Genomic DNA, 23,550 nt, shown 5'->3' with positions numbered 1-23,550 from the left:
TTACACACAATTTGGGTTTTGCTGCGATTGAGAGAATATCCTGAGAGTGACCCAAATCTCACCGCTTCTACTTCAATCTCGCCTATAGCCATTGAGGGATTTGGAGTCACTAGGGCAATGTCATCGGCATATACCAAGACTTTGGTTTCCCAACCGTTAGTTACAATAGGCCTAATAACCTTATTACTATCCAACAAATCTATATAAATTGCGATGAGAAGCGGCAAGCTTGGGCAGCCCTCTCGGGTACCTCTAGTGATTTTAAAAGTGTCTGTTAATACACCATTAAGAAAGAGTCTTGCGCTAGGCTGAAAATAAAGCATTTTAAAAGCCTGTAGAAGTCCCTTGCCTATTCTGAACCTTGACAGGGTCTCCCATAAGAAAGTCCACGAGACCCTGTCAAAGGCTTTTTCTGCAACTAGCAGAATTTATGCCATTGGGTCCTTAGATATGCTTAGAGCATCAAAAAGTGAAATGACCCTTCTAATATGGTCCGTCGTCCCGCACCCTGGTATGAATCCATGTTGTCGTATAGAGACTACCTAAGCACGTGGCGAGGACTTTAGAATAGATCTTATTTTCGGAGTTTATCAGGGTTAAAGGGCGATAGGAACCAGGTTCCAATGGTGTTTTATGTTTTTTGAGAAAGACTATATTTTGGCCTGTGTCCAGGATTCAGGCGGTCTTCCCCCCTTAAATACATGAATAATTAATTGCAACATACAATCTTTCAGTTGGGTCGAGAACTTTTTGTAAAATTCTAAAGGTATGTTGTCTAGGCCAATGGCCTTACCGCTTGGGAGACTGTTAAGACATAGCAGTATATCGGCCCATTGGGGCTGTTCTTCCAATTGTTGCTGATCCTCCTGGGAAAATTATTCAGTTGGAATCTGATTAAGCTATGTAATAACATCTCCCAAATGGCCTGGTGTAGCCTCGTGGTACAGATCTTGGTAGTATGTATAAAACACATTACGAATTCTCTCTGGGTCTGTGGTTCTCCCTCGCATAGGATAGTTGATTTCTGCTATTGTATTTCTAGTGGCTTCGTGCCGAGCTCTAGTTGCGAAATGATGTCCACTCTGCTCGCTACACTTGTATGCTTCCTGCCTCCATGCTGCCAGTCTATCTGCGGCCCTTTTTGCCATTGTCTCCAATATTGCTGATTTGGCTACCATCATTTTTGCCAGTGTTTTGCAGAGTCACCCCCGTTCTGAAGCACAGTGATCAGTTCTTCTTCGGCAGCAGCCAATCTGGCTTGCAAATCATATAATAAGGAGTGATTTTTTTTGTTCAGGGATAGTGAGAAGCTAAGGGGCGCATGCATCAAGCAAAATACCGGTCGCAAACGGGCCGATTCGCAGAATCGGCCCCTTTGCGAGTGGTATTTAGCCATTTGGGATGCATCAAGCCCAAACCCATTCGCAGAATAGGTAAATGCAAAATTCGCGATTACCTATTTTGCGAATGCATTTAGGGAATCGCAATTTGCGTTTCCTTAAATGCAATGCAAGAAGCAATCTGAGATTGCTACTTAGCATTAAGGAATCGCGAATTACCACCAACTTCATGTTGGTGATAATTTGCAATTCTTTAGAAAAATGCAACAAATTGCATTTTTCTAAGTGCCATGTGGTGTACACACATGCCCTTAGGGCATGTGTGTGTGCCACTTGTGCACACATGCCAGTTTTGGGGGTGAATCAGGGCAGCCTTTTGGCCCCCTATCACCCTTGAAATAGCATTCACAATTTGCGATTACCTATTTGGTAATCGCAAAATGCGAATAGTTTCCCATTCATTCCTATGGGTCTCTAGGCCCATAGGAATGAATGGGAAGGCATTACCTATTAGCGAATCACAATTTGCGATTCGCTAATAGGGAATGTGTAGGAATCGCAATTTATTTAGTGATTCCTACATGCAAAAGCAATTGCAAGTCCTTAATAGCGATTCCTTAAAAATCGCTATTAAGGAATCGCAATTCCTTACCTTGATGCATGTGCCTGTAAGTGTCTCACCACGTATTCCTGCTTTCAGTGTATCCCACACCACTTCAATCTCTGCGCTCCCTTTGTTCTCCTTGAGAAATGGGGAAATCCAAATCCTCGTATGTTCACAGTATTCTTCATTAGTGAGAAGAGATCTTTAAAAAATGTTTTTGACACATTCCCTTTAAGCTCTAATATAAGGGGCTTATGATCTGCCAGTATATGTGGCGCTTTCTCAATTGAGCTATTATGCAGAAGAGTGTGAGATACTAATATAAAATCTAATCTTGCATGCTTATAGTGCGGGTAAGAAAAATATGTGTACCCGGGATCCAAGGGATTCTGCCAATTCCAAATATTTGAGAGAGCCTGCTCGCGGCATAGTGTTTTCAATGCTCTATATACCTTTGATTTCCAGCCACTATATGTAATGACAAACCTTAGATCTCCCCTGGACCAAGGAATGTACCGTCACTTTCCCAGGGCGAGAATATCAGTTCCAAACTTATGGAATATAACATATACACAGCACTTCCTAAGGTGGGCAAACTTTCAACACTCCCCCAAAGGCAAGGCAAGAAAACAATAATTTGCGCATCACTTGTGAGGAATAGCGCCAACTTCCTATAACACAATTACCTGCTAGAAGGGAATTCACCCATCCTTCTACAACAGAATACTTGGCCAAGAAGAGTCCACACCTCCTGCTACAAGGAAAAGACGAATTGATATATCTGGGATGTATTTATTAGTAAATAGCATCACACAGTATGCCAAATGCACCTAACATAGCAGACTCTAACATATCAATAGTATGATTGCAAATATCAATCAAGACAAATATATATTTAGAAATATATATGTATGGATATAAGAATCAGAAAATAAGAAGGAAAGGAAAGAATTCAGAAAAGAATCAAGAGACATTAGCAGAGACACCTCACCTAATGCTCCATTTCACCCCACTTTGTTCAAAGGGTGTCCATTGCTTGAACCGGGCGAAAGCTCAGAGGTGACACCAGCCTCTACTCTTCCGTGGCAACACGTCTGTTCCACGGATGAACTTCCACCGAGCCAGTGTAGACTCCCCTTTTTAATACACATTCAAAACACAGCGAAGCTTCTAGCAAGCCACGCCCCCCTAGTTCTCATGAGAGCCAGTACCAGCCTGCTTCAAGGTCAGACCAAGGGTTGATCAGGCCCCTGTTATGACTAAAAGTCAAACCATGTACATTCCTCTGATAAGAACCAGTTCTCTCTAGTCAGTAAAATGCGAAAAACAGCAGGAAAGCAAAACATGCCCTCTTCTTCACAGAAAATGGCTTCAGAGTTAGTTAAGCCATGCACACAAAGGCCCAAAGCAAGATGGAATCAAAAAAGCAAGGAGCACCTATAATTCTCATCCACACAACTTACAAGCACCACTGTGCACACAGAAAAGTTTGAAGCAAGGTAAAGTCAGAAGGCAGAATGACATTAGACCGCGTCAAAGCCAATAGGTCAAAGTCATAATTCACCTAACCCAAATAACATTATACGCTAAATCCCTCAGTATACAACATTGAGCACATGTGTGCACCACCACCCACAAGACTGCACCTCAACATACCATACCTTCTATTCTCGGAAAGACTATTCCACTAAAAGGCAGAACACACTTAAGTCAGTACAGAATGGTGGTGGTTGAGGGTCATCATAGGGTGTCAGACCACAAAAGTGGCTGATTCACTACATTGCACCCCATGACCCTTGATCATCACCATTCACATATGTCAAAAACAAAATCTAGCAAATAGCAACTGTATTACATAACTGAAAAACAAAACTATCATTAAAGTACTGCATATCTCAATTGAAAGCAAAACCATTTAAAACCACATGTCTAAATTAAAAGTCACAACTACTAAAAAACACACGTTGAAACAGCAACTCATGTGTTGAAGTGGCTACACAAAAATACATAATTCAAAACAAATCATGACTAAAAAGCAACTATGATCGAAATGCTCCATTGCAAACCTGAAAAACTCATCAAAAGTATATGATAATCACTTTAGAGCAAATAAAGTCTGCATTCTCTAAACACATGTAGTAGCAATAACTCAGGTTCATCTAGAAATAGCTCATAGATATCTGGATACATGTTGAATGGATACACAAAATAAATGAATCAAGCTTTTGAATGCTCCTAATGCCTCTAATGGTTAAACTGGAAACTCCACTGCCAAACTCATATATTGTAGCAACAGCTACAGGTTATTACTGTTCACTAACTTAGAAAATATCTACTCTGATCGCTGCAAAGCGTCTCTATTGGTCTCCATCCCTAAAAACAAAAACAGTCCTTCAGTGTGAAAAAACACACAGCCGTCTTCCATCACATCTGAACTTCACGTTGATAAAACAGTTCTGGCAAAGCACATCCTGTAATTCCCTCTTTTGTCGTTTGTTTTCACCGTCACACAAGCAGTCACCCTGTGTGAAAGGCGCACAGCCTTCATGCATATAAAGTTGGCCTCACGTGAAGGAAACAGTTCCACACTTTGCTGATCCCATTTTGCTTGGAAAGAAGCAGTCCATCATGCTCTCTGGTATATATCAGCAGCTGTATCTCCTTGACAAGGGAGGACCCCATCCAGTCTGGATAGCCACAGGCATCAGCCGCCACCGTCTGGTCTGGCGATCACTCCAGGCTTGGGGGGGGGGGGGGAGGGGAGGGAAGGGAAGGGAAGGGGGAGGGGGGAGAGGGAGGGCCCCACTCACACGGGAGAAGGGAGTCCCACTCACACGCGGAGAACTGGGCGAATCTGAAAAAGAAACAAGCATCACTCTTCTTGCAAAAAACATTTTTCAAAAGTACACTTCTTCCGTCTTGCATTTCTAAAAATACAATATTTTAATTTCTGTCTACATAGGTCTCCTCCAGCTCTGGGGAATTGTGTAAGAATACTACTAACGCTTTAGCCTCTGAAGTCTTGATAAAATCCCTCTTTTTCTATACACAGCAAGAAGGGCTGGGGCAGTCTCCTTCTCTCACTTCTCTCACTGCACCCCTCACAGGTGCTGCCCCCCTTCACAAATCTCTGCGGACACTAAATGGCCCCTTGCCAAACATAACAAGCAGAGACTTCTCCGGCTGTCTCTAGCTCGCACCTTATCTCCTTCAAGGTCGGAGTGATCTGCACTCCTGCCAACTTTCGTGGACTATCTGCGACTCTCCTCATGGGGGGGGGGGGCTGCGCCTTTGCAAGCCTCCCAGACATCTATCTCTATGAAGCTGTCACTGCCTACTGAGGAGAGGAGCTGAGATGGGATGACCCCTCCCGTAGGAATTCCTCCTCGGACTTCACAGAAAGCCTGAGCTCTGCTCAGCGTTGCTGGATGATCTCACTGCAAGTCTCCCAAACATCAATCTGAAAGACGCTTTCAAATGACCCACTTCCAGAACAACTCTTTACATGTCTGAGAGGAAAAACAGCTTTAACCACTCCTTACCTCCAGCAAGACTTCACATTCTTTAATCTGAAAATGCTCTCCCATTCTGTCCAACTAATTCTAGCAAATTCTTAACTGACATTAGTCTATCACCTCATGAGAAAAAAAAACTAAACTGCTCTTGACATATCAAAAAGAAAAAAGCATTGGCAATATCAAAAGTCACATATCAAGTCCCATGCTACTTCTGTAACAATATCTGGGACAGCATCAGTCAAAGAAGGTATATTTGCACACAGGCTACACAATTAGGGTCACCACCTCAGTCTGTCAAGCCCTGCATGATCTCACTGATCCCTTCACGCCCATCAGGCATTCTGTACTGTTTCAAATTAATTTCCTTTGTAACATAGGGCACCTTCACTGGGAAGTCTTGTGTTTCAAACTCCACTTCAGGACTTTCTATCAAATCCTGTGCAAACTGTTTTTCTGTCTGTACATGCCACTTAATAACCATTGCAATCTCCCATAGGCAAACCACATTTTCTCTAACTCTGTTCTGTCCAGTATCTGTTGGTGCGCAAAAGCACAACATTTGTCCAGCATCTGAATTTAAAAGTGACCTGTTATTTCCCTGCACTTTCCTGTAACTAAAAAGGGCACATTGCTCTTGAATTAACTCACCAAATAAATGTTCATGTTTATGAAGTGACCACATATCAGACTTATTGTACACAATCTGCTGTTCACATTCAAAATCATATTGTTGCATTTCTCTTTCGAAGCAAAATGTATCATTCACTGTCATGTCTAATTTATGTCCGCAACCGGTGATCGTTAAGCCTAAAACATTAGTCTGTTTACTTTCATGCACATTCCTTTCTGGCTGAGAAAGCTCCTCAGAAGAATTAATTAAAACCGTCTGTGTAGCTCGTAGCCTGACTGCATTCTCTGTTACACTTATCACATCTGAATCATTCTGGCTGGTCAAAGTAAACAACTTCACAGCCTGGTACACGTTTAATTCTGTCTTCAAAGATATATTTTCAAACTGGGCATCAACTAGCTCTGTTTTCAACTCACTACGTTCTTTTTGCAAATGCCCACATGTTTGATGCATATTAACCAACACATTTAAAATAACACCGCTGTCTCTGTCTAAAATGTCATTAATCTCCTGCTGATTAACACCCCTCATCGCAACTCCGGAGTCTGGAATCTCAAGGGAGTCCCACGTTTCAGAGTTATGCTCTGATATCTTACATTCACTTTGCAACTGAAAACATTTGATATGCATTCCTTAACCAACACTTGAAAGGGATCCAGCCCTTTCTGCCTCACGTAGCAAGCTATTTATAAGCACTTTTTACAAAACACACTTAAACACACACACACACACCAATTCTAACTCAGCACAATTAGCTCACTTCACGAGCCAGCACATCATATGGGCTACCCCCATGCAAATAAATCAATTGATATCTAAGAGTCTGCTTTCAATTTCTAAAAAAAAAAAACATATTTCTTCCCCTTTTAAAATCAATGTTCAGATCCTGCAACCGACTACGCCAAAAATGTAATGACAAACCTTAGATCTCCCCTGGACCAAGGCATGTACCGTCACTTTCCCAGGGCGAGAATATCAGTTCCAAACTTATGGAATATAACATATACACAGCACTTCCTAAGGTGGGCAAACTTTCAACACTCCCCCAAAGGCAAGGCAAGAAAACAATAATTTGCGCATCACTTGTGAGGAGTAGCGCCAACTTCCTATAACACAATTACCTGCTAGAAGGGAATTCACCCATCCTTCTACAACAGAATACTTGGCCAAGAAGAGTCCACACCTCCTGCTACAAGGAAAAGACGAATTGGTATATCTGGGATGTATTTATTAGTAAATAGCATCACACAGTAAGCCAAATGCACCTAACATAGCAGACTCTAACATATCAATAGTATGATTGCAAATATCAATCAAGACAAATATATATTTAGAAATATATATGTATGGATATAAGAATCAGAAAATAAGAAGGAAAGGAAAGAATTCAGAAAAGAATCAAGAGACATTAGCAGAGACACCTCACCTAATGCTCCATTTCACCCCACTTTGTTCAAGGGGAGTCCATTGCTTGAACCGGGCGAAAGCTCAGAGGTGACACCAGCCTCTACTCTTCCGTGGCAACACGTCTGTTCCACGGATGAACTTCCACCGAGCCAGTGTAGACTCCCCTTTTTAATACACATTCAAAACACAGCGAAGCTTCTAGCAAGCCATGCCCCCCTAGTTCTCATGAGAGCCAGTACCAGCCTGCTTCAAGGTCAGACCAAGGGTTGATCAGGCCCATGTTATGACTAAAAGTCAAACCATGTACATTCCTCTGATAAGAACCAGTTCTCTCTAGTCAGTAAAATGTGAAAAACAGCAGGAAAGCAAAACATGCCCTCTTCTTCACAGAAAATGGCTTCAGAGTTAGTTAAGCCATGCACACAAAGGCCCAAAGCAAGATGGAATCAAAAAAGCAAGGAGCACCTATAATTCTCATCCACACAACTTACAAGCACCACTGTGCACACAGAAAAGTTTGAAGCAAGGTAAAGTCAGAAGGCAGAATGACATTAGACCACGTCAAAGCCAATAGGTCAAAGTCATAATTCACCTAACACAAATAACATTATACGCTAAATCCCTCAGTATACAACATTGAGCACATGTGTGCACCACCACCCACAAGACTGCACCTCAACATACCATACCTTCTATTCTTGGAAAGACTATTCCACTAAAAGGCAGAACACACTTAAGTCAGTATAGAATGGTGGTGGTTGAGGGTCATCATAGGGTGTCAGACCACAAAAGTGGCTGATTCACTACATTGCACCCCATGACCCTTGATCATCACCATTCACATATGTCAAAAACAAAGTCTAGCAAATAGCAACTGTATTACATAACTGAAAAACAAAACTATCATTAAAGTACTGCATATCTCAATTGAAAGCAAAACCATTTAAAACCACATGTCTAAATTAAAAGTCACAACTACTAAAAAGCACATGTTGAAACAGCAACTCATGTGTTGAAGTGGCTACACAAAAATACATAATTCAAAACAAATCATGACTAAAAAGCAACTATGATCGAAATGCTCCATTGCAAACCTGAAAAACTCCTCAAAAGTATATGATAATCACTTTAGAGCAAATAAAGTCTGCATTCTCTAAACACATGTAGTAGCAATAACTCAGGTGCATCTAGAAATAGCTCATAGATATCTGGATACATGTTGAATGGATACACAAAATAAATGAATCAAGCTTTTGAATGCTCCTAATACCTCTAATGGTTAAACTGGAAACTCCACTGCCAAACTCATATATTGTAGCAACAGCTACAGGTTATTACTGTTCACTAACTTAGAAAATATCTACTCTGATCGCTGCAAAGCGTCTCTATTGGTCTCCATCCCTAAAAACAAAAACAGTCCTTCAGTGTGGAAAAACACACAGCCGTTTTCCATCGCATCTGAACTTCACGTTGATAAAACAGTTCTGGCAAAGCACATCCTGTAGTTCCCTCTTTTGTCGTTTGTTTTCACCGTCACACATGCAGTCACCCTGTGTGAAAGGCGCACAGCCTTCATGCATATAAAGTTGGCCTCACGTGAAGGAAACAGTTCCACACTTTGCTGATACCATTTTGCTTGGAAAGAAGCAGTCCATCATGCTCTCTGGTATATATCAGCAGCTGTATCTCCTTGACAAGGGAGGACCCCATCCAGTCTGGATAGCCACAGGCATCAGCCGCCACAGTCTGGTCTGGCGATCACTCCAGGCTTGGGGGGGGAGGGGAGGGAAGGGAAGGGGGAGGGGGGGAGAGGGAGGGCCCCACTCACACGGGAGAAGGGAGTCCCACTCACACGCGGAGAACTGGGCGAATCTGAAAAAGAAACAAGCATCACTCTTCTTGCAAAAAACATTTTTCAAAAGTACACTTCTTCCGTCTTGCATTTCTAAAAATACAATATTTTAATTTCTGTCTACATAGGTCTCCTCCAGCTCTGGGGAATTGTGTAAGAATACTACTAACGCTTTAGCCTCTGAAGTCTTGATAAAATCCCTCTTTTTCTATACACAGCAAGAAGGGCTGGGGCAGTCTCCTTCTCTCACTTCTCTCACTGCACCCCTCACAGGTGCTGCCCCCCTTCACAAATCTCTGCGGACACTAAATGGCCCCTTGCCAAACATAACAAGCAGAGACTTCTCCGGCTGTCTCTAGCTCGCACCTTATCTCCTTCAAGGTCGGAGTGATCTGCACTCCTGCCAACTTTCTTGGACTATCTGCGACTCTCCTCATGGGGGGGGCCTGCGCCTTTGCAAGCCTCCCAGACATCTATCTCCATGAAGCTGTCCCTGCCTACTGAGGAGAGGAGCTGAGATGGGATGACCCCTCCCGTAGGAATTCCTCCTCGGACTTCATAGAAAGCCTGAGCTCTGCTCAGCGTTGCTGGATGATCTCACTGCAAGCCTCCCAAACATCAATCTGAAAGACGCTTTCAAATGACCCACTTCCAGAACAACTCTTTACATGTCTGAGAGGAAAAACAGCTTTAACCACTCCTTACCTCCAGCAAGACTTCACATTCTTTAATCTGAAAATGCTCTCCCATTCTGTCCAACTAATTCTAGCAAATTCTTAACTGACATTAGTCTATCACCTCATGAGAAAAAAAAACTAAACTGCTCTTGACATATCAAAAAGAAAAAAGCATTGGCAATATCAAAAGTCACATATCCAGTCCCATGCTACTTCTGTAACAATATCTGGGACAGTATCAGTCAAAGAAGGTATATTTTCACACAGGCTAGGGTCACCACCTCAGTCTGTCAAGCCCTGCATGATCTCACTGATCCCTTCACGCCCATCAGGCATTCTGTACTGTTTCAAATTAATTTCCTTTGTAACATAGGGCACCTTCACTGGGAAATCTTGTGTTTCAAACTCCACTTCAGGACTTTCTATCAAATCCTGTGCAAACTGTTTTTCTGTCTGTACATGCCACTTAATAACCATTGCAATCTCCCATGCGCAAACCACATTTTCTCTAACTCTGTTCTGTCCAGTATCTGTTGGTGCGCAAAAGCACAACATTTGTCCAGCATCTGAATTTAAAAGTGACCTGTTATTTCCCTGCACTTTCCTGTAACTAAAAAGGGCACATTGCTCTTGAATTAACTCACCAAATAAATGTTCATGTTTATGAAGTGACCACATATCAGACTTATTGTACACAATCTGCTGTTCACATTCAAAATCATATTGTTGCATTTCTCTTGCGAAGCAAAATGTATCATTCACTGTCATGTCTAATTTATGTCCGCAACCGGTGATCATTAAGCCTAAAACATTAGTCTGTTTACTTTCATGCACATTCCTTTCTGGCTGAGAAAGCTCCTCAGAAGAATTAATTAAAACCGTCTGTGTAGCTCGTAGCCTGACTGCATTCTCTGTTACACTTATCACATCTGAATCATTCTGGCTGGTCAAAGTAAACAACTTCACAGCCTGGTACACGTTTAATTCTGTCTTCAAAGATATATTTTCAAACTGGGCATCAACTAGCTCTGTTTTCAACTCACTACGTTCTTTTTGCAAATGCCCACATGTTTGATGCATATTAACCAACACATTTAAAATAACACCGCTGTCTCTGTCTAAAATGTCATTAATCTCCTGCTGATTAACACCCTTCATTGCAACTCCGGAGTCTGGAATCTCAAGGGAGTCCCACGTTTCAGAGTTATGCTCTGATATCTTACATTCACTTTGCAACTGAAAACATTTGATATGCATTCCTTAACCAACACTTGAAAGGGATCCAGCCCTTTCTGCCTCACGTAGCAAGCTATTTATAAGCACTTTTTACAAAACACACTTAAACACACACACACACCAATTCTAACTCAGCACAATTAGCTCACTTCACGAGCCAGCACATCATATGGGCTACCCCCATGCAAATAAATCAATTGATATCTAAGAGTCTGCTTTCAATTTCTAAAAAAAAAGCCATATTTCTTCCCCTTTTAAAATCAATGTTCAGATCCTGCAACCGACTACGCCAAAAATGTAATGACAAACCTTAGATCTCCCCTGGACCAAGGAATGTACCGTCACTTTCCCAGGGCGAGAATATCAGTTCCAAACTTATGGAATATAACATATACACAGCACTTCCTAAGGTAGGCAAACTTTCAAAACTCCCCCAAAGGCAAGGCAAGAAAACAATAATTTGCGCATCACTTGTGAGGAGTAGCGCCAACTTCCTATAACACAATTACCTGCTAGAAGGGAATTCACCCATCCTTCTACAACAGAATACTTGGCCAAGAAGAGTCCACACCTCCTGCTACAAGGAAAAGACGAATTGGTATATCTGGGATGTATTTATTAGTAAATAGCATCACACAGTAAGCCAAATGCACCTAACATAGCAGACTCTAACATATCAATAGTATGATTGCAAATATCAATCAAGACAAATATATATTTAGAAATATATATGTATGGATATAAGAATCAGAAAATAAGAAGGAAAGGAAAGAATTCAGAAAAGAATCAAGAGACATTAGCAGAGACACCTCACCTAATGCTCCATTTCACCCAACTTTGTTCAAGGGGAGTCCATTGCTTGAACCGGGCGAAAGCTCAGAGGTGACACCAGCCTCTACTCTTCCGTGGCAACACGTCTGTTCCACGGATGAACTTCCACCGAGCCAGTGTAGACTCCCCTTTTTAATACACATTCAAAACACAGCGAAGCTTCTAGCAAGCCACGCCCCCCTAGTTCTCATGAGAGCCAGTACCAGCCTGCTTCAAGGTCAGACCAAGGGTTGATCAGGCCCCTGTTATGACTAAAAGTCAAACCATGTACATTCCTCTGATAAGAACCAGTTCTCTCTAGTCAGTAAAATGCGAAAAACAGCAGGAAAGCAAAACATGCCCTCTTCTTCACAGAAAAGGGCTTCAGAGTTAGTTAAGCCATGCACACAAAGGCCCAAAGCAAGATGGAATCAAAATCAAAAAAGCAAGGAGCACCTATAATTCTCATCCACACAACTTACAAGCACCACTGTGCACACAGAAAAGTTTGAAGCAAGGTAAAGTCAGAAGGCAGAATGACATTAGACCACGTCAAAGCCAATAGGTCAAAGTCATAATTCACCTAACACAAATAACATTATACGCTAAATCCCTCAGTATACAACATTGAGCACATGTGTGCACCACCACCCACAAGACTGCACCTCAACATACCATACCTTCTATTCTTGGAAAGACTATTCCACTAAAAGGCAGAACACACTTAAGTCAGTACAGAATGGTGGTGGTTGAGGGTCATCATAGGGTGTCAGACCACAAAAGTGGCTGATTCACTACACTATATATCCAGTCATTATCCCGGCTTATATTTTGGTCGGCAGGCAGATTTAAATTAAAATCCCCAACCATAATTATGGGAAAAGGCCATGCAGCTAATTCATTATTTATACAGTGAAATACTGCTTGGTCATCTAGGGTGCTTCCGTAAATCGTGAATATAGTGAGTAGGTCTCCATTACTTCTACGGCATTCACTGATTACCCACCTCCCATGCTGATCCACTGACGTTCGCGTGAACTGTAGAGAGCAATTAGATGTTAAAATTGCTACCCCGAGTGTCCGTGAATTTTGTGTTGTAGCCCCCACTAGAGTGTACCCAAGTGTTTCCTGTAAATGTATCTGAGCTCTTTCAATGTGTGTTTCCTGCATACAGATAACATCGGCCTTCAGTAAGCGGAGCCCAGCTGCGGTGTTTCGCCTTTTTTTTAGATCATCGAGGCCGCAAATGTTAATTGTAGCTATGCGCAGTTTACTCATTTAGGGTGGGTAAGTCATTTTGCCTAAAAGATAAAAAAATATAAATAAATCTAGATCCTGATATGCCAACCCCTTACCCCCGTGAACCTGCCCCCCACCCCGTTCTCGCCCTCCCGCCACCCACCACCTATCGCTGAGGTTACCTGGCGCTACGCGAGCCAGGGTGAGGGCATCTGAGCAGTCGTGAACCTACTTACCTCACCAGTCCAACCCCCTCAATTACAAAAAAGCAAAACAGAAAAAGAAAACCCAAATCATCTAAATTTTTCTTACGTAAGGCCTTTTAGCTGCCATTACTAATGGACAAATTCAGTTCAAACTATTTTGAGATTTTTGATCAGGTTGACCTGTAACTATAGAGCAGAGAGAAGAGGGAAGAAACAGGTTGACATAAGCCAAGGGTTCTAGAGTCCATATTAAGACACAGTTTGTGAGTCTTCAGGTCTTAGTTTTTGTCTCATTTTCGACCCGTGATCTCTTGCAAGTAAGCCTGAGCCTGGATTTCAGGTATAAAGTTAGCGTGGTTCCCTTAAACACAACCTTTTACCGGGCTGGGTTCTGTAGATAGGCAGTGGCACCAAGTTGTTGAAAGAGCGTGAACAGCTGTCTCAACCTCCATCTGCGCTTGACAGTGGCATGTGCGAAGTCGGGTCTTGTAAAGAAGGTGATTCCATTAAATTCTTTCTTGGATGTTGGCCTAGCCAGATCGTAGAGTATCTGGCGAAGAAGAAAGTTTCCAAAGTATAGGAGCATTGCTTGTGGGTATTGAGGATTGGACGAAGGGCGCTTGGATAATGTTAGTGGAAACCGATGTGCACGCTGTATCTCCTTGTCCCAGTCCCAGGTGAGTAGATCTGGGAAGGCTCCCTTAAGGAGCGTGATCATAAAAGCCCTGGGGTCGTTCCCTTCGACTCCCTCCGGGATGCCAAGAACGGGTAGGTTATTGCGCCGTAGTCTATTCTCCTGCTCCTCAACTTTCAACATTAAGTCTTTGACTATACCATCATGTTCCTCTCCTTGTGTCTTCAAGATGCCAAAATCATTCTCGAGATTTTCGGTTCATGCTTCTACTGAGGCCATTCTGTCCACAATTTCGACACACGTTCTGCCCACTTTCCTTACAGCGCCTTGTAGTTTTTGCGTAGCGAGGCGTGATATTCGGTTGTCTAATTTGACCTCCTCATGGAAACTCTTAATGGAATGTAGCACTACTGCAAGGGCAGGCTCGTCCTTAGCTCAAAAGTCTCCATCCGGGGGGAGGAGCCTAGCGCGCAACCAAGATGGCCGCGTAGGTGCGAGGCTCCCGAGGACCACCACGACCTCCTGAATTAATCCTGGCTATATCCTGTCCTTGTTGAGGGGACTGCATCGGTGAACCCGAGCTGAGGCGCCATCCGTTTTTTCTTTTCGAATCGGACCCCGGACACCGGTGGGAGCACCGATTGAAGGTTGCGGCCTTCTCCGCGCTGGCCCCCCGGATTGGAGTAGTGGGGCGATCCGGGGACAAAGCGAACAACAGCGGCGGGCAGGGCTGGGCGACTCGCGTACCCCGTGCTTTCACTTTCGCTTTTGCGCTCTCCTTGCCCTCAAGCGAGGTAGGGTTGCGGAGCGGGGTGCGGTGGTGTGGCCTTGTCACCGCCGCACCCCGCTCCGCGAGTCGTCCCGCGGCCCAGTGGTCGCCCTCCCCCCCCCCCGGAACCCGTGAACTGGTTTATCGGCCCTTTTGAGGAGATTGGCACGACGGTGGGAGAGCAGGCATGTCCACCAAACAAGATGGCGACCGGGCGAAGGTGAAGACGACCCGCCGCGGCCCGGCGCCTCAATCCAATAGTATGGACCGCTACACCCTCCAGAAGGGATCTCCGGAGACATCGCGCACATCCCCGGCGGGCCCGACGGAGGCATCTGCTCAACCGGTGGATCTGACCCTCCGGGACGTCATGGGCGCCATCGCAGAGATGAAGGCCTCGGTGGACCAGCGCTTCGACACCCTAGCGCAAAAGATAGACTCGGTCCTGGTGGATGTTAGCCTTGTGAGGGCTGACTTGTCCAAAACCAACGACCGGGTCGATTCCCTGGCCCACACCACAACGAGCCTCACGACGGACGTGGTGGCCCTCCAAAAGGAGGTGCGCCGGCTTGGCCAGGCGAGCGCCCTGATGGACCGGCGACTGGAGGATTCCGAGGGTCGGGCCCGGAGGAATAACGTTTGCATTGTGGGAGTGCCGGAGGGACGAGAGGCGGAGGCGGCAGATCTTTTTGTGGAGGAATTGATCCTTACCCATCTCCAGCCCCGGGGGCTGAGTAAGCTTTTTGCGGTGGAACGTGCTCACCGGGTCCCTGGGGGCAGACCTAGGGCCGGTGCCCCGCCGCGGCCTCTCATTGCCCGGATTTTTAATTTTCGGGACAGAGACGCTATCCTGCAGACCTCCAGGCAACAGGGACCGGTCAAGCTTGATAACATGGATGTGCATTTCTACCCAGACTTTACTCCGGCGGTCCAAAAACTGAGATTGAGTTTTCTCGGAGTTAAACGTCGCCTACGGGACCTGAACCTTAAGTATTCAATGCTTTTTCCAGCTAAGCTAAGGGTGGAGGTGGATGGACGCACGCACTTTTTTGACCAACCCGAGGCGGCTGGGGACTGGTTGGACACTTTACCTGGAGATCGGGGCCGAGGGGGTGGGGGGGGTGCGGTTGGCGGGGAGGGCCCGCCGGATCAGAACTGAGGGGTGAAGGATAGGCCTTGCTCTGGACAACATTCCTGTACCATTCACTGATCGTTTAGGTTCCCCTCCGATGGAGGTCGTGTGGGGTCTGTTGGGGGCTTCCCTCCTCCTCTGGGGGACTAGTTAGTTTTCATCTATGGGGCGACAGGCACACTGCACTTTGGGGGGGCTGTCTGGGCTCATGCAGGGGTGCAGGGAGGGGGGAGTTCTGTTGGGATGGGGGGGTGGGGGGGGTGTGTTGTTTGTTTGCACCGCAAGGCAAGCCCTTTACTGTATTGTTGCTCCCGAGAGGCTCTGTGGGGGACGACTGATTGCTTCTACGTATGATGGGGGGTAGGGATTTGACTGTGTTGTCATGGAATGTTAACGGCCTGGGGGACAGGATTAAGCGTGGTGTGGTCCTGCAGTACCTGAAACGTATCTCACCAGATGTTATCTTCCTGCAGGAGACACACCTTATAGGTAACTCCTTCCATGCCATGAATCGGCGAGGCTATCGTTTGGTGGCCCACTCGGGCTTCACCTCGGGCTCGCGGGGGGTGGGTATCATGATTAAGAACTCGCTCCCGTTGGAGATTGATGAGGTGCGCCATGATGAGAGGGGACGCTACACTGTTCTGGTGGGTAGAATGGAGGGTAGAGTGTTTGTTTTTATATCAGTGTACGTCCCGCCTGGGTTACAATCTACTACATTTGCGGATTTGGGGCGCCTCCTCCTGGACCTCCCGGGTGGCCTGCTGGTGGTTGGGGGGGACTTTAACGCGGTAGTTTCTGGGTCTATGGATCGCCATCCCCCTAGGGACCTCCCCCGGGCACAGGCCTGGCTGTCCGGCCTTTTAGATACTTTGGGCCTGGTGGATTGCTGGCGACTAAAGCATCCCGCACAGCGGCAATACACCTTCCACTCGGGTGCCCATGGTAGCCTCTCGCGGCTTGATTATATCCTTGTCCCGGCGGCCTATGCTGGGAGGGTGGGAGAGGTGTGCCATCTGGCGCGGGGCATTTCAGATCACTCCCCAGTACTGTTACACTTCGATGTCTTCCCTAGGGGGGAGGGCAGGGTGGCTCCAATCAATGCTTGGTACTTGCGTGACCCCACTATTCGTGCCGACTTGATCAAATCCTTACAGCGATATTTTGATGAGAATGTGGGGTCTGTCCCTTCGGCCATCTCCCTGTGGGAGGCTTTTAAGGTAGTTCTCAGAGGGGAGGCCCTCTCCTCTATCTCCCATGCCCGGAGGCGCGAGCGGGAGGAGGTAACCCGGGTGGAGGCCGAGATTGCGGAGCTGGAGGGTGACCTGGGGAGCGGGGTAACAGACGCCAAGTTGCATGTTCTGCACCTCAAGCAGGCGGCCTATGGGGCCCTCGTCACGGAGGCGGCCAGGGGCCTCAGTAGAGAGCAACAGGGGCGACTGTATGATGTGGGTGATAAGGCTGGTAAATTGATTGCGTGGTTGGACAAGAGGGAGAGAGCGAGTCGTGTGGTTCCTTTGATTGAGGGGATGGATGGTGTGCCTGTCACCGAGCCGGAAGCCATTGTCTCCTGCTTCGCGGATTACTTCCGCGAGGTGTACTCCCCGGTTTCTCCCTGCTCGGAGGAAGATTCCCATGCCCTGCTTCGGGACATCGCGCTGCCCTCCCTTACGGTGGAGGACAGGGATTTGTTGGACGCTCCTCCCACCTCGGACGAAATTGCCCTGGCTATTCGCTCGGTCGCATCCGGCAAGGCCATGGGCCCCAATGGTATCCCCATCGAGCTTTACAAGCTGCGACCGGATGTACTGGCGCCCCACCTGCGCGCCATGTTCCTGGCGGCCCACTCGCAGGGATCCCTCCCGCCGGACCAGCGTCTGGCTACAATCGTGGTGATCCACAAGGAGGGGAGACCCCGTGAGCGGGTTACATCCTATAGGCCTATCTCGCTCTTGAACGCGGAACCCAAAATCCTCGCCAAGGTACTGGCCAACCGGCTGGTTGGCGTGGTAGGGGATTTGGTCCACCAAGACCAATCTGGCTTTATACCCCATCGCAACACGGCTCTTAATCTGCGACGCTTGCATGGGGTGCTTGCGCGTGTCCCGTTTGTGCGGGAGCCGGCCATCTTGGCGTCCTTGGACGCCACCATGGCGTTTGACACGCTTGAATGGCCATACATCTGGGCGATGCTGGCGAAATTTGGATTTGGACCGGGATTCATTAGCTGGGTCAAATTGTTGTATTCGGGCCCATTGGCGCAGGTGGTGGTGAATGGGCGAGTCTCGGCCCCCTTTGCGCTGGGGCGGGGCACGCGTCAGGGTTGCCCCTTGTCACCGCTCCTGTTTGCATTGGCCTTGGAGCCCTTGGCGGAGTGGCTGCGGTGGCACCCCTCCATCCGTGGTCTCCGCTGGACCCCCGAGCATGAGGACCGCGTGTCCCTCTACGCCGATGATATCCTTTTGTATCTCGCCTCCCCGCGTAACTCGCTGATTGTCCTGGTTGATGTTTTGCGCTCCTTCGGTCGTAACTCAGGCCTTGTCATCAACTGGGCGAAATCCTGCGTGTATGTGCTCTCTGGGGAGGCTCCGGCCCTACCACGGGACTGCCCGATCCAGATTGCCTCCCAGGGGTTCCGGTACCTGGGTATATATATTACTCTAGACCCGGAGGCCCGCTACGAGCGGAACTTGCTGCCCCCCCTCCAGCGCTTGCGGGAGGACGTTGCGCGCTGGCGGCGTCTTCCGCTTTCGCCGCTTGGCCGAGCGGCCTTGTTTAAGATGATGTCCTTGCCGCGCTTCCTGTATGCGCTTCAGAACACTATGGACTTGGTTCCGGCGTGCTATTTCCATGAGGTGGAGAGCCTGCAGCGGCGCCTGTTCTGGGACGGGAGACCGCGTATTGCTCTGGCTAAATTGACGCTCCCGTGGTACGATGGGGGGGTTGCCCTCCCGGACATTAAACGGTATTACTGGGCCTCCCAGCTAGCCGCGATTAATCATGGCCTTTACGGGCCCGCCCTGAACCCGGCATTTGAAATGGACAAGATGCTCCTGCCCGGTGTCGACTACAATCGAGCGCTCTATTCTGGCGCGCCCGACTCCCGTCTGACGGGACCGACGCGTGTCATGGTGCGTGTCTGGCACGCGGCTAATGCAGCGATGGGGTGGAAGGACCGTTTGACCCGGGCGACACCGCTATATGCGTCTGAGAGGTTGGGCTCCCTGTGGACATCGAAGGGCTTCGAGAAGTGGGACACGATCGGAATCAGTACAGTGAGAGACCTCTGGACAAGGGGTGGATTTAAAACTTTTGAGACGCTGCGGACGGAATTTCAGCTGCAAGGCAGTGAGTACTTTCGGTACTTACAAGTCCGCCACGCGCTGGGCTCCGTCTTCCCTGATGTCGCGTCCATTCCGGAGTCTTCCCCCCTGGAGGACAGAGTGCTGGATGGCCAGGTCCCAGACAGCACGATCTCCCTTATATATAAAAAACTGATCAACGACAGATCGTGCCTGCTGACTAGTCTCCGCGAGGCCTGGGTCGCCGACGGGCTGGAACTGGACGACGAGGACTGGATTTCCGCGGTGGCCTCTCCGAAGGAGGTGGCCATCCCGGCTCGCCTTCGCTTCGTCCAGCTTAAGATCCTCCACCGGGTTTACGTGACGGGGCCAAGGCTTCTACGTATGGGCTTTGTTGGTGACGGATTGTGTAAGCGTGGCTGTGGTGCCTTGGCAACTTTCATGCATATTCTGTGGGAATGCCCACAGGTGGAGCGATTCTGGCGTGGTGTGCATGAGGTCATGCGTGTGGTGACGCGTGTTGCGCTGTTGCCTGAAGCGAGGAGATGCTTGCTGAATGTGTGGGAACCAAATGACTATTCGGTCCCGCAGACGCGGTGGGTGACTCTGGGATACATGATAGCTAAGCGTGACATTGCTCAATTGTGGGGATCCCAGAGACCCCCGGCGGTGTCGGCCTGGAAAGAACACATGGATTGGTGTATGTTTCGTGAAAAGGTGGTGTATGTTGCGAGGGGTAAGCCTGGGGCGTGGGTGAAAATCTGGGGCCCCTGGAACGCCTATCGCGGGGGTATTTGTGAGCCGCCACTGCTACCGGCCGCCTCACCGGCGCCGTCCCCTTAGCCGACCCCCTCCCCCAGCCGCGGGCATGTGGTTCCCCTGTCCCTGATCTATTCCCATTCCCCTCTTCAGAGTTTGGCTGCTGGTTGGGATCCCCCACTTAAGGAGCACGTGCCGTCACTTTGGATGGCGGGTTGCCTTGCGGGTGTGGTTTTTTGTGTTGTTCTGTTTGGAAAAAGGAAACCGTATTGTGGGCTTGGAGTTATGGGGCCTGCGCTATTGATATCTCCTGATTTACCGATCTGCACCGCCAAGAGACTCTTACTGTAGGTATGTCATATGCTTCTGCCACTCTAGCGGCCGGCCGGATGGTTGTAGGCCCATACTTGTAACCCTTTTTAACATGTAATAAACGGTTTCAAAAAAAAAAAAAAAAAAAAAAAAAGTCTCCATCCTCTTTGTTGCCTGTGATTGTGCGGTTGGCCCCTGAGCATAAATTTGGGTCTGTTAAAGTTGATAATTGTGAGGTGGAATAGTCCCATCTGAGGTCTGTGCCACTTCCTCTATCGGAGGTCTCACTCCTCTTGTGCCGATTACCCCTTTTCTTCAGAGATTTTTTCTGTGTGTGGACTTTCAGGGAGAGTTCTGCAATCGTGCTACTGTTCCATTTATGCCCCTCGCTGAAGTTGGATACACTTACGTCTGAAAGTTCAGACTCTTCCGTTAATGAGTAGAATTTTTCGATATTGTCAGGCGTTTTAGGCAGATGGCGATGGGCCTTTTCAGATTCTTTGAGCTTAATGAGGGCGGTATCTTTGCCCAATGCTCCTGAGTTTCCTCCGGCGCTAGTGTTGAGTTTTTGTAGGTGATCTTGGGAGCAAGAAGTGGAGCTTTGAATGCTGGTCTCTTCAGGAACCCATTCGGAGTTAGGGGCTGGTGTTGACTGTAAAATAGGGGCATCTGCTGCCTCCAGTACATCTACGGGGGCAGCAGCATTAATAACCTTAGTTTGCTCATGTTGGTCCCCTTCAGCAGCTGTTCCAGACATCTGGTGCATGTGTGCTTTTCACTCACTCGGGCCAAACATATTAGATATGAGTGGTTGACCCGTGTGAGGGCCTTGGCTGTCATCTACATCTCTAAGATTTTTCAGTTGTGTTTTTTTTTGTACATTTGTCCTATTATTCTTGTCAGTAATTTCTTCTTTTTCAAGCTGTTCCTTACTCTTATTTTTAGCCCCTCGAGGATCAAGGTGCTTTTGCTGATTTTCCACAGTCATGGAATTGGGCTGAAGGGATTCATTTGTTGCGGGGGTGGACAACTGCATATTTCTCCCTATCAAAGGTTTCGCCCCCCTGCCTGCCATCCTTACGTGCCGGCTTCACGTCCTTTGCAACTCTGTGTCCTCCGCATACAGACTGTGATATTAACCAGCACTGACACCAAAGAGCTGTGAATAGTACACACTTCCTCATTGTATATTATAGGTCTCATTACAAGTGGCCCATAATTCACAATGGGCTGGCAATGGATATTACGTTCCAGATTAGTAGTCACAAATTATATCATTATTAAATAGTCGCAAATTGTGAGATGATATTGAACGTCTGGAGTTTGTCACCCAGATATTTTACCTGTTGAAAGCTGGCGAAATGTCCAGGTGATAATGTGGCCGCAAATGGAGAAAAGCTTGCTAGACTCAATGAAGAAACATCAATTCCTGCACGCTATTCAACACTTCTTATAATAATCAGAGGTAATTTCCCCCAGGATTAGAGCTACTCCATACTGGTAATTCTGGGGGATACCGACCTGATTACTGATCCAGTTGGAATAGCTCTCTTTATATTTGTGGATCAGATATGCCTGGTAAGGGATTGTGCTGTGGTTGGTCATTAGGAATAATCGCTAAGATAGGCAACTCATTACATTGTGCACAGTTAATTTAACATATAAATAGAATGTTTAACACCCATTGTCCATGTTGTGGACTGTGTTTCTCTGGCTGACTATGAAATTGTACATTTAAAAAGTATGGAGGACATCTCTGTGTGTGTTGCCTATCAGGCACATAGTTTGCTCGACAGGGGTTTCAATGACTGTTTGATTATAGTAATTCTAAGTGATTTCAGTCTTCTAACAAGAATCTACATTTCTGGCTATTTTATATTTTGTCTTCATCTTCAAGTCTGACTGATCAAGGGCTCAGGTAAGCTTAACCTTGTAACATTGTAAGAGTGAAACACTCTCATATTTCTACCCCATAGCGCCATAGATATGCGTTGTGCTTCACATGGAACGTATCATTGTGTTGCACTGGAACATGAGACAAAGAAGGGTGTTACAACGAAAAAGTTGTTTTAGTTTTTTTGCAAGGAAGTTCTTTACATTTGAGAACTTAACAAACACTGCTGTGAAGAGCAGTAGCCTTAGGCAAAAGCAGGCTTGCTCACTAGTTTCCACTACAAACCACAATTCCCAGCAGTCCAAGCGGGACTCATTGGATTGAAGCTTAGACAAGTTGACTTTGCGAGAAACAAGCTACGAAAATCTCATGAAGACATGCAATGCCAGCATGGCTTTTGAGAATCTGACCAACCCCAATGAGGCTAGTAGACATTCTGCAAAGTCTATGCCATTCCCCACTCAAATGGGAAGCGTATAAGTTCTGCTGCCACTATTCCTGTGATTAACTCACTTGAGAAGAGTGGGAAGGGTATAGAAACTGTAGTTTGTGCACAGATTAAACGGGGGACTTAAAGGCTCTGTAACTAATGTATTCGGAGGTCGCTTCACCGTGTGCTTTACAGAAAATCAATGACAATTGTAGTTGTTCACTCTGTGGTACATTGGCTGTTGATGCCACACCAACATGTGATCCCTACATTGGCCCACATTTATTAAGGACTTGTGCTGTCCTTGTGTGACGCAAGTCGCCAACATGCAACACAAGTCCTTAAATGGGATTTACAAAGTCACACAAGGGTCTATTTGTACCACCTTGAGTGACTGTATAAAGAAATATAACGAAACACAGCGCATGCCGCTGCATTACATTACATTTCCTGGTGGCAGGTGTACCATAGGTGGAGCTGGGATGTTCCCATGCATCCACCCATTGAATCTGATGCGAGATTTAGTAAATGTAGTAAACATGGGATTCCGCCATAATGGTGTGCCTACTACAGAGAGGCGCAATGAGGAGAAATATGTTTATTTCTCCTCGTTACTTCCTCCTTCTATGCGTGATGCTTTAGGAATCACGTATAGAAAAAGGAAATTGTCTCTTAGGATTATTTTTGTGCAGGAAGGGAGTCCTTCCTGCACAAAAACAATATCCTGCCTGTAACGCAGGCAGGCTTGTAGAATAGCACAAGAGTGCGTGCGTTTATGTTAGGCAGCCTCAAGTGCAC

The 23,550-nt window shown here is 46.7% G+C and overlaps 1 protein-coding gene and 1 long non-coding RNA gene across 7 annotated transcripts; both read right to left on the bottom strand.

Annotated features, from left to right (window-relative positions):
• Positions 1 to 2,722: 2,722 nt before the first annotated feature.
• LOC146805111 (uncharacterized) lies at positions 2,723 to 11,764 on the bottom strand. 4 transcript variants are annotated; one of them, XM_085622255.1, is made up of 3 exons: positions 7,520 to 11,764; positions 7,215 to 7,282; positions 2,723 to 4,798 (listed from the first exon to the last, which is right to left on the bottom strand). In XM_085622255.1, the coding sequence occupies exon 1, from the start codon at positions 11,284 to 11,286 to the stop codon at positions 10,312 to 10,314; it is 975 nt and encodes a 324-aa protein (XP_085478381.1). In that variant the 5' UTR covers positions 11,287 to 11,764; the 3' UTR covers positions 2,723 to 4,798; positions 7,215 to 7,282; positions 7,520 to 10,311. The 4 variants fall into 4 exon arrangements, with proteins under 4 accessions (XP_085478381.1, XP_085478383.1, XP_085478380.1 ...); XM_085622257.1 differs by having other exon boundaries at positions 8,771 to 11,764; XM_085622254.1 differs by lacking the exon at positions 7,215 to 7,282.
• LOC146805110 (uncharacterized) lies at positions 7,301 to 12,455 on the bottom strand. Of its 3 annotated transcripts, none has more exons than XR_014967790.1 (3): positions 12,080 to 12,455; positions 11,775 to 11,842; positions 7,301 to 9,372 (listed from the first exon to the last, which is right to left on the bottom strand). It is a non-coding gene; the product is annotated as an uncharacterized LOC146805110 (long non-coding RNA). The 3 variants fall into 3 exon arrangements; XR_014967792.1 differs by having other exon boundaries at positions 11,775 to 11,839; XR_014967791.1 differs by lacking the exon at positions 11,775 to 11,842.
• Between the last annotated feature and the right edge of the window lie 11,095 nt (positions 12,456 to 23,550).

Source organism: Triturus cristatus, chromosome 8, assembly GCF_964204655.1.
Source record: "Triturus cristatus chromosome 8, aTriCri1.1, whole genome shotgun sequence".
NCBI classification, from domain to species: domain Eukaryota; kingdom Metazoa; phylum Chordata; class Amphibia; order Caudata; family Salamandridae; genus Triturus; species Triturus cristatus.
The sequence above is the reverse complement of the archived record's forward strand: the minus strand, read 5'-3'. Positions and strand labels throughout refer to the sequence as shown.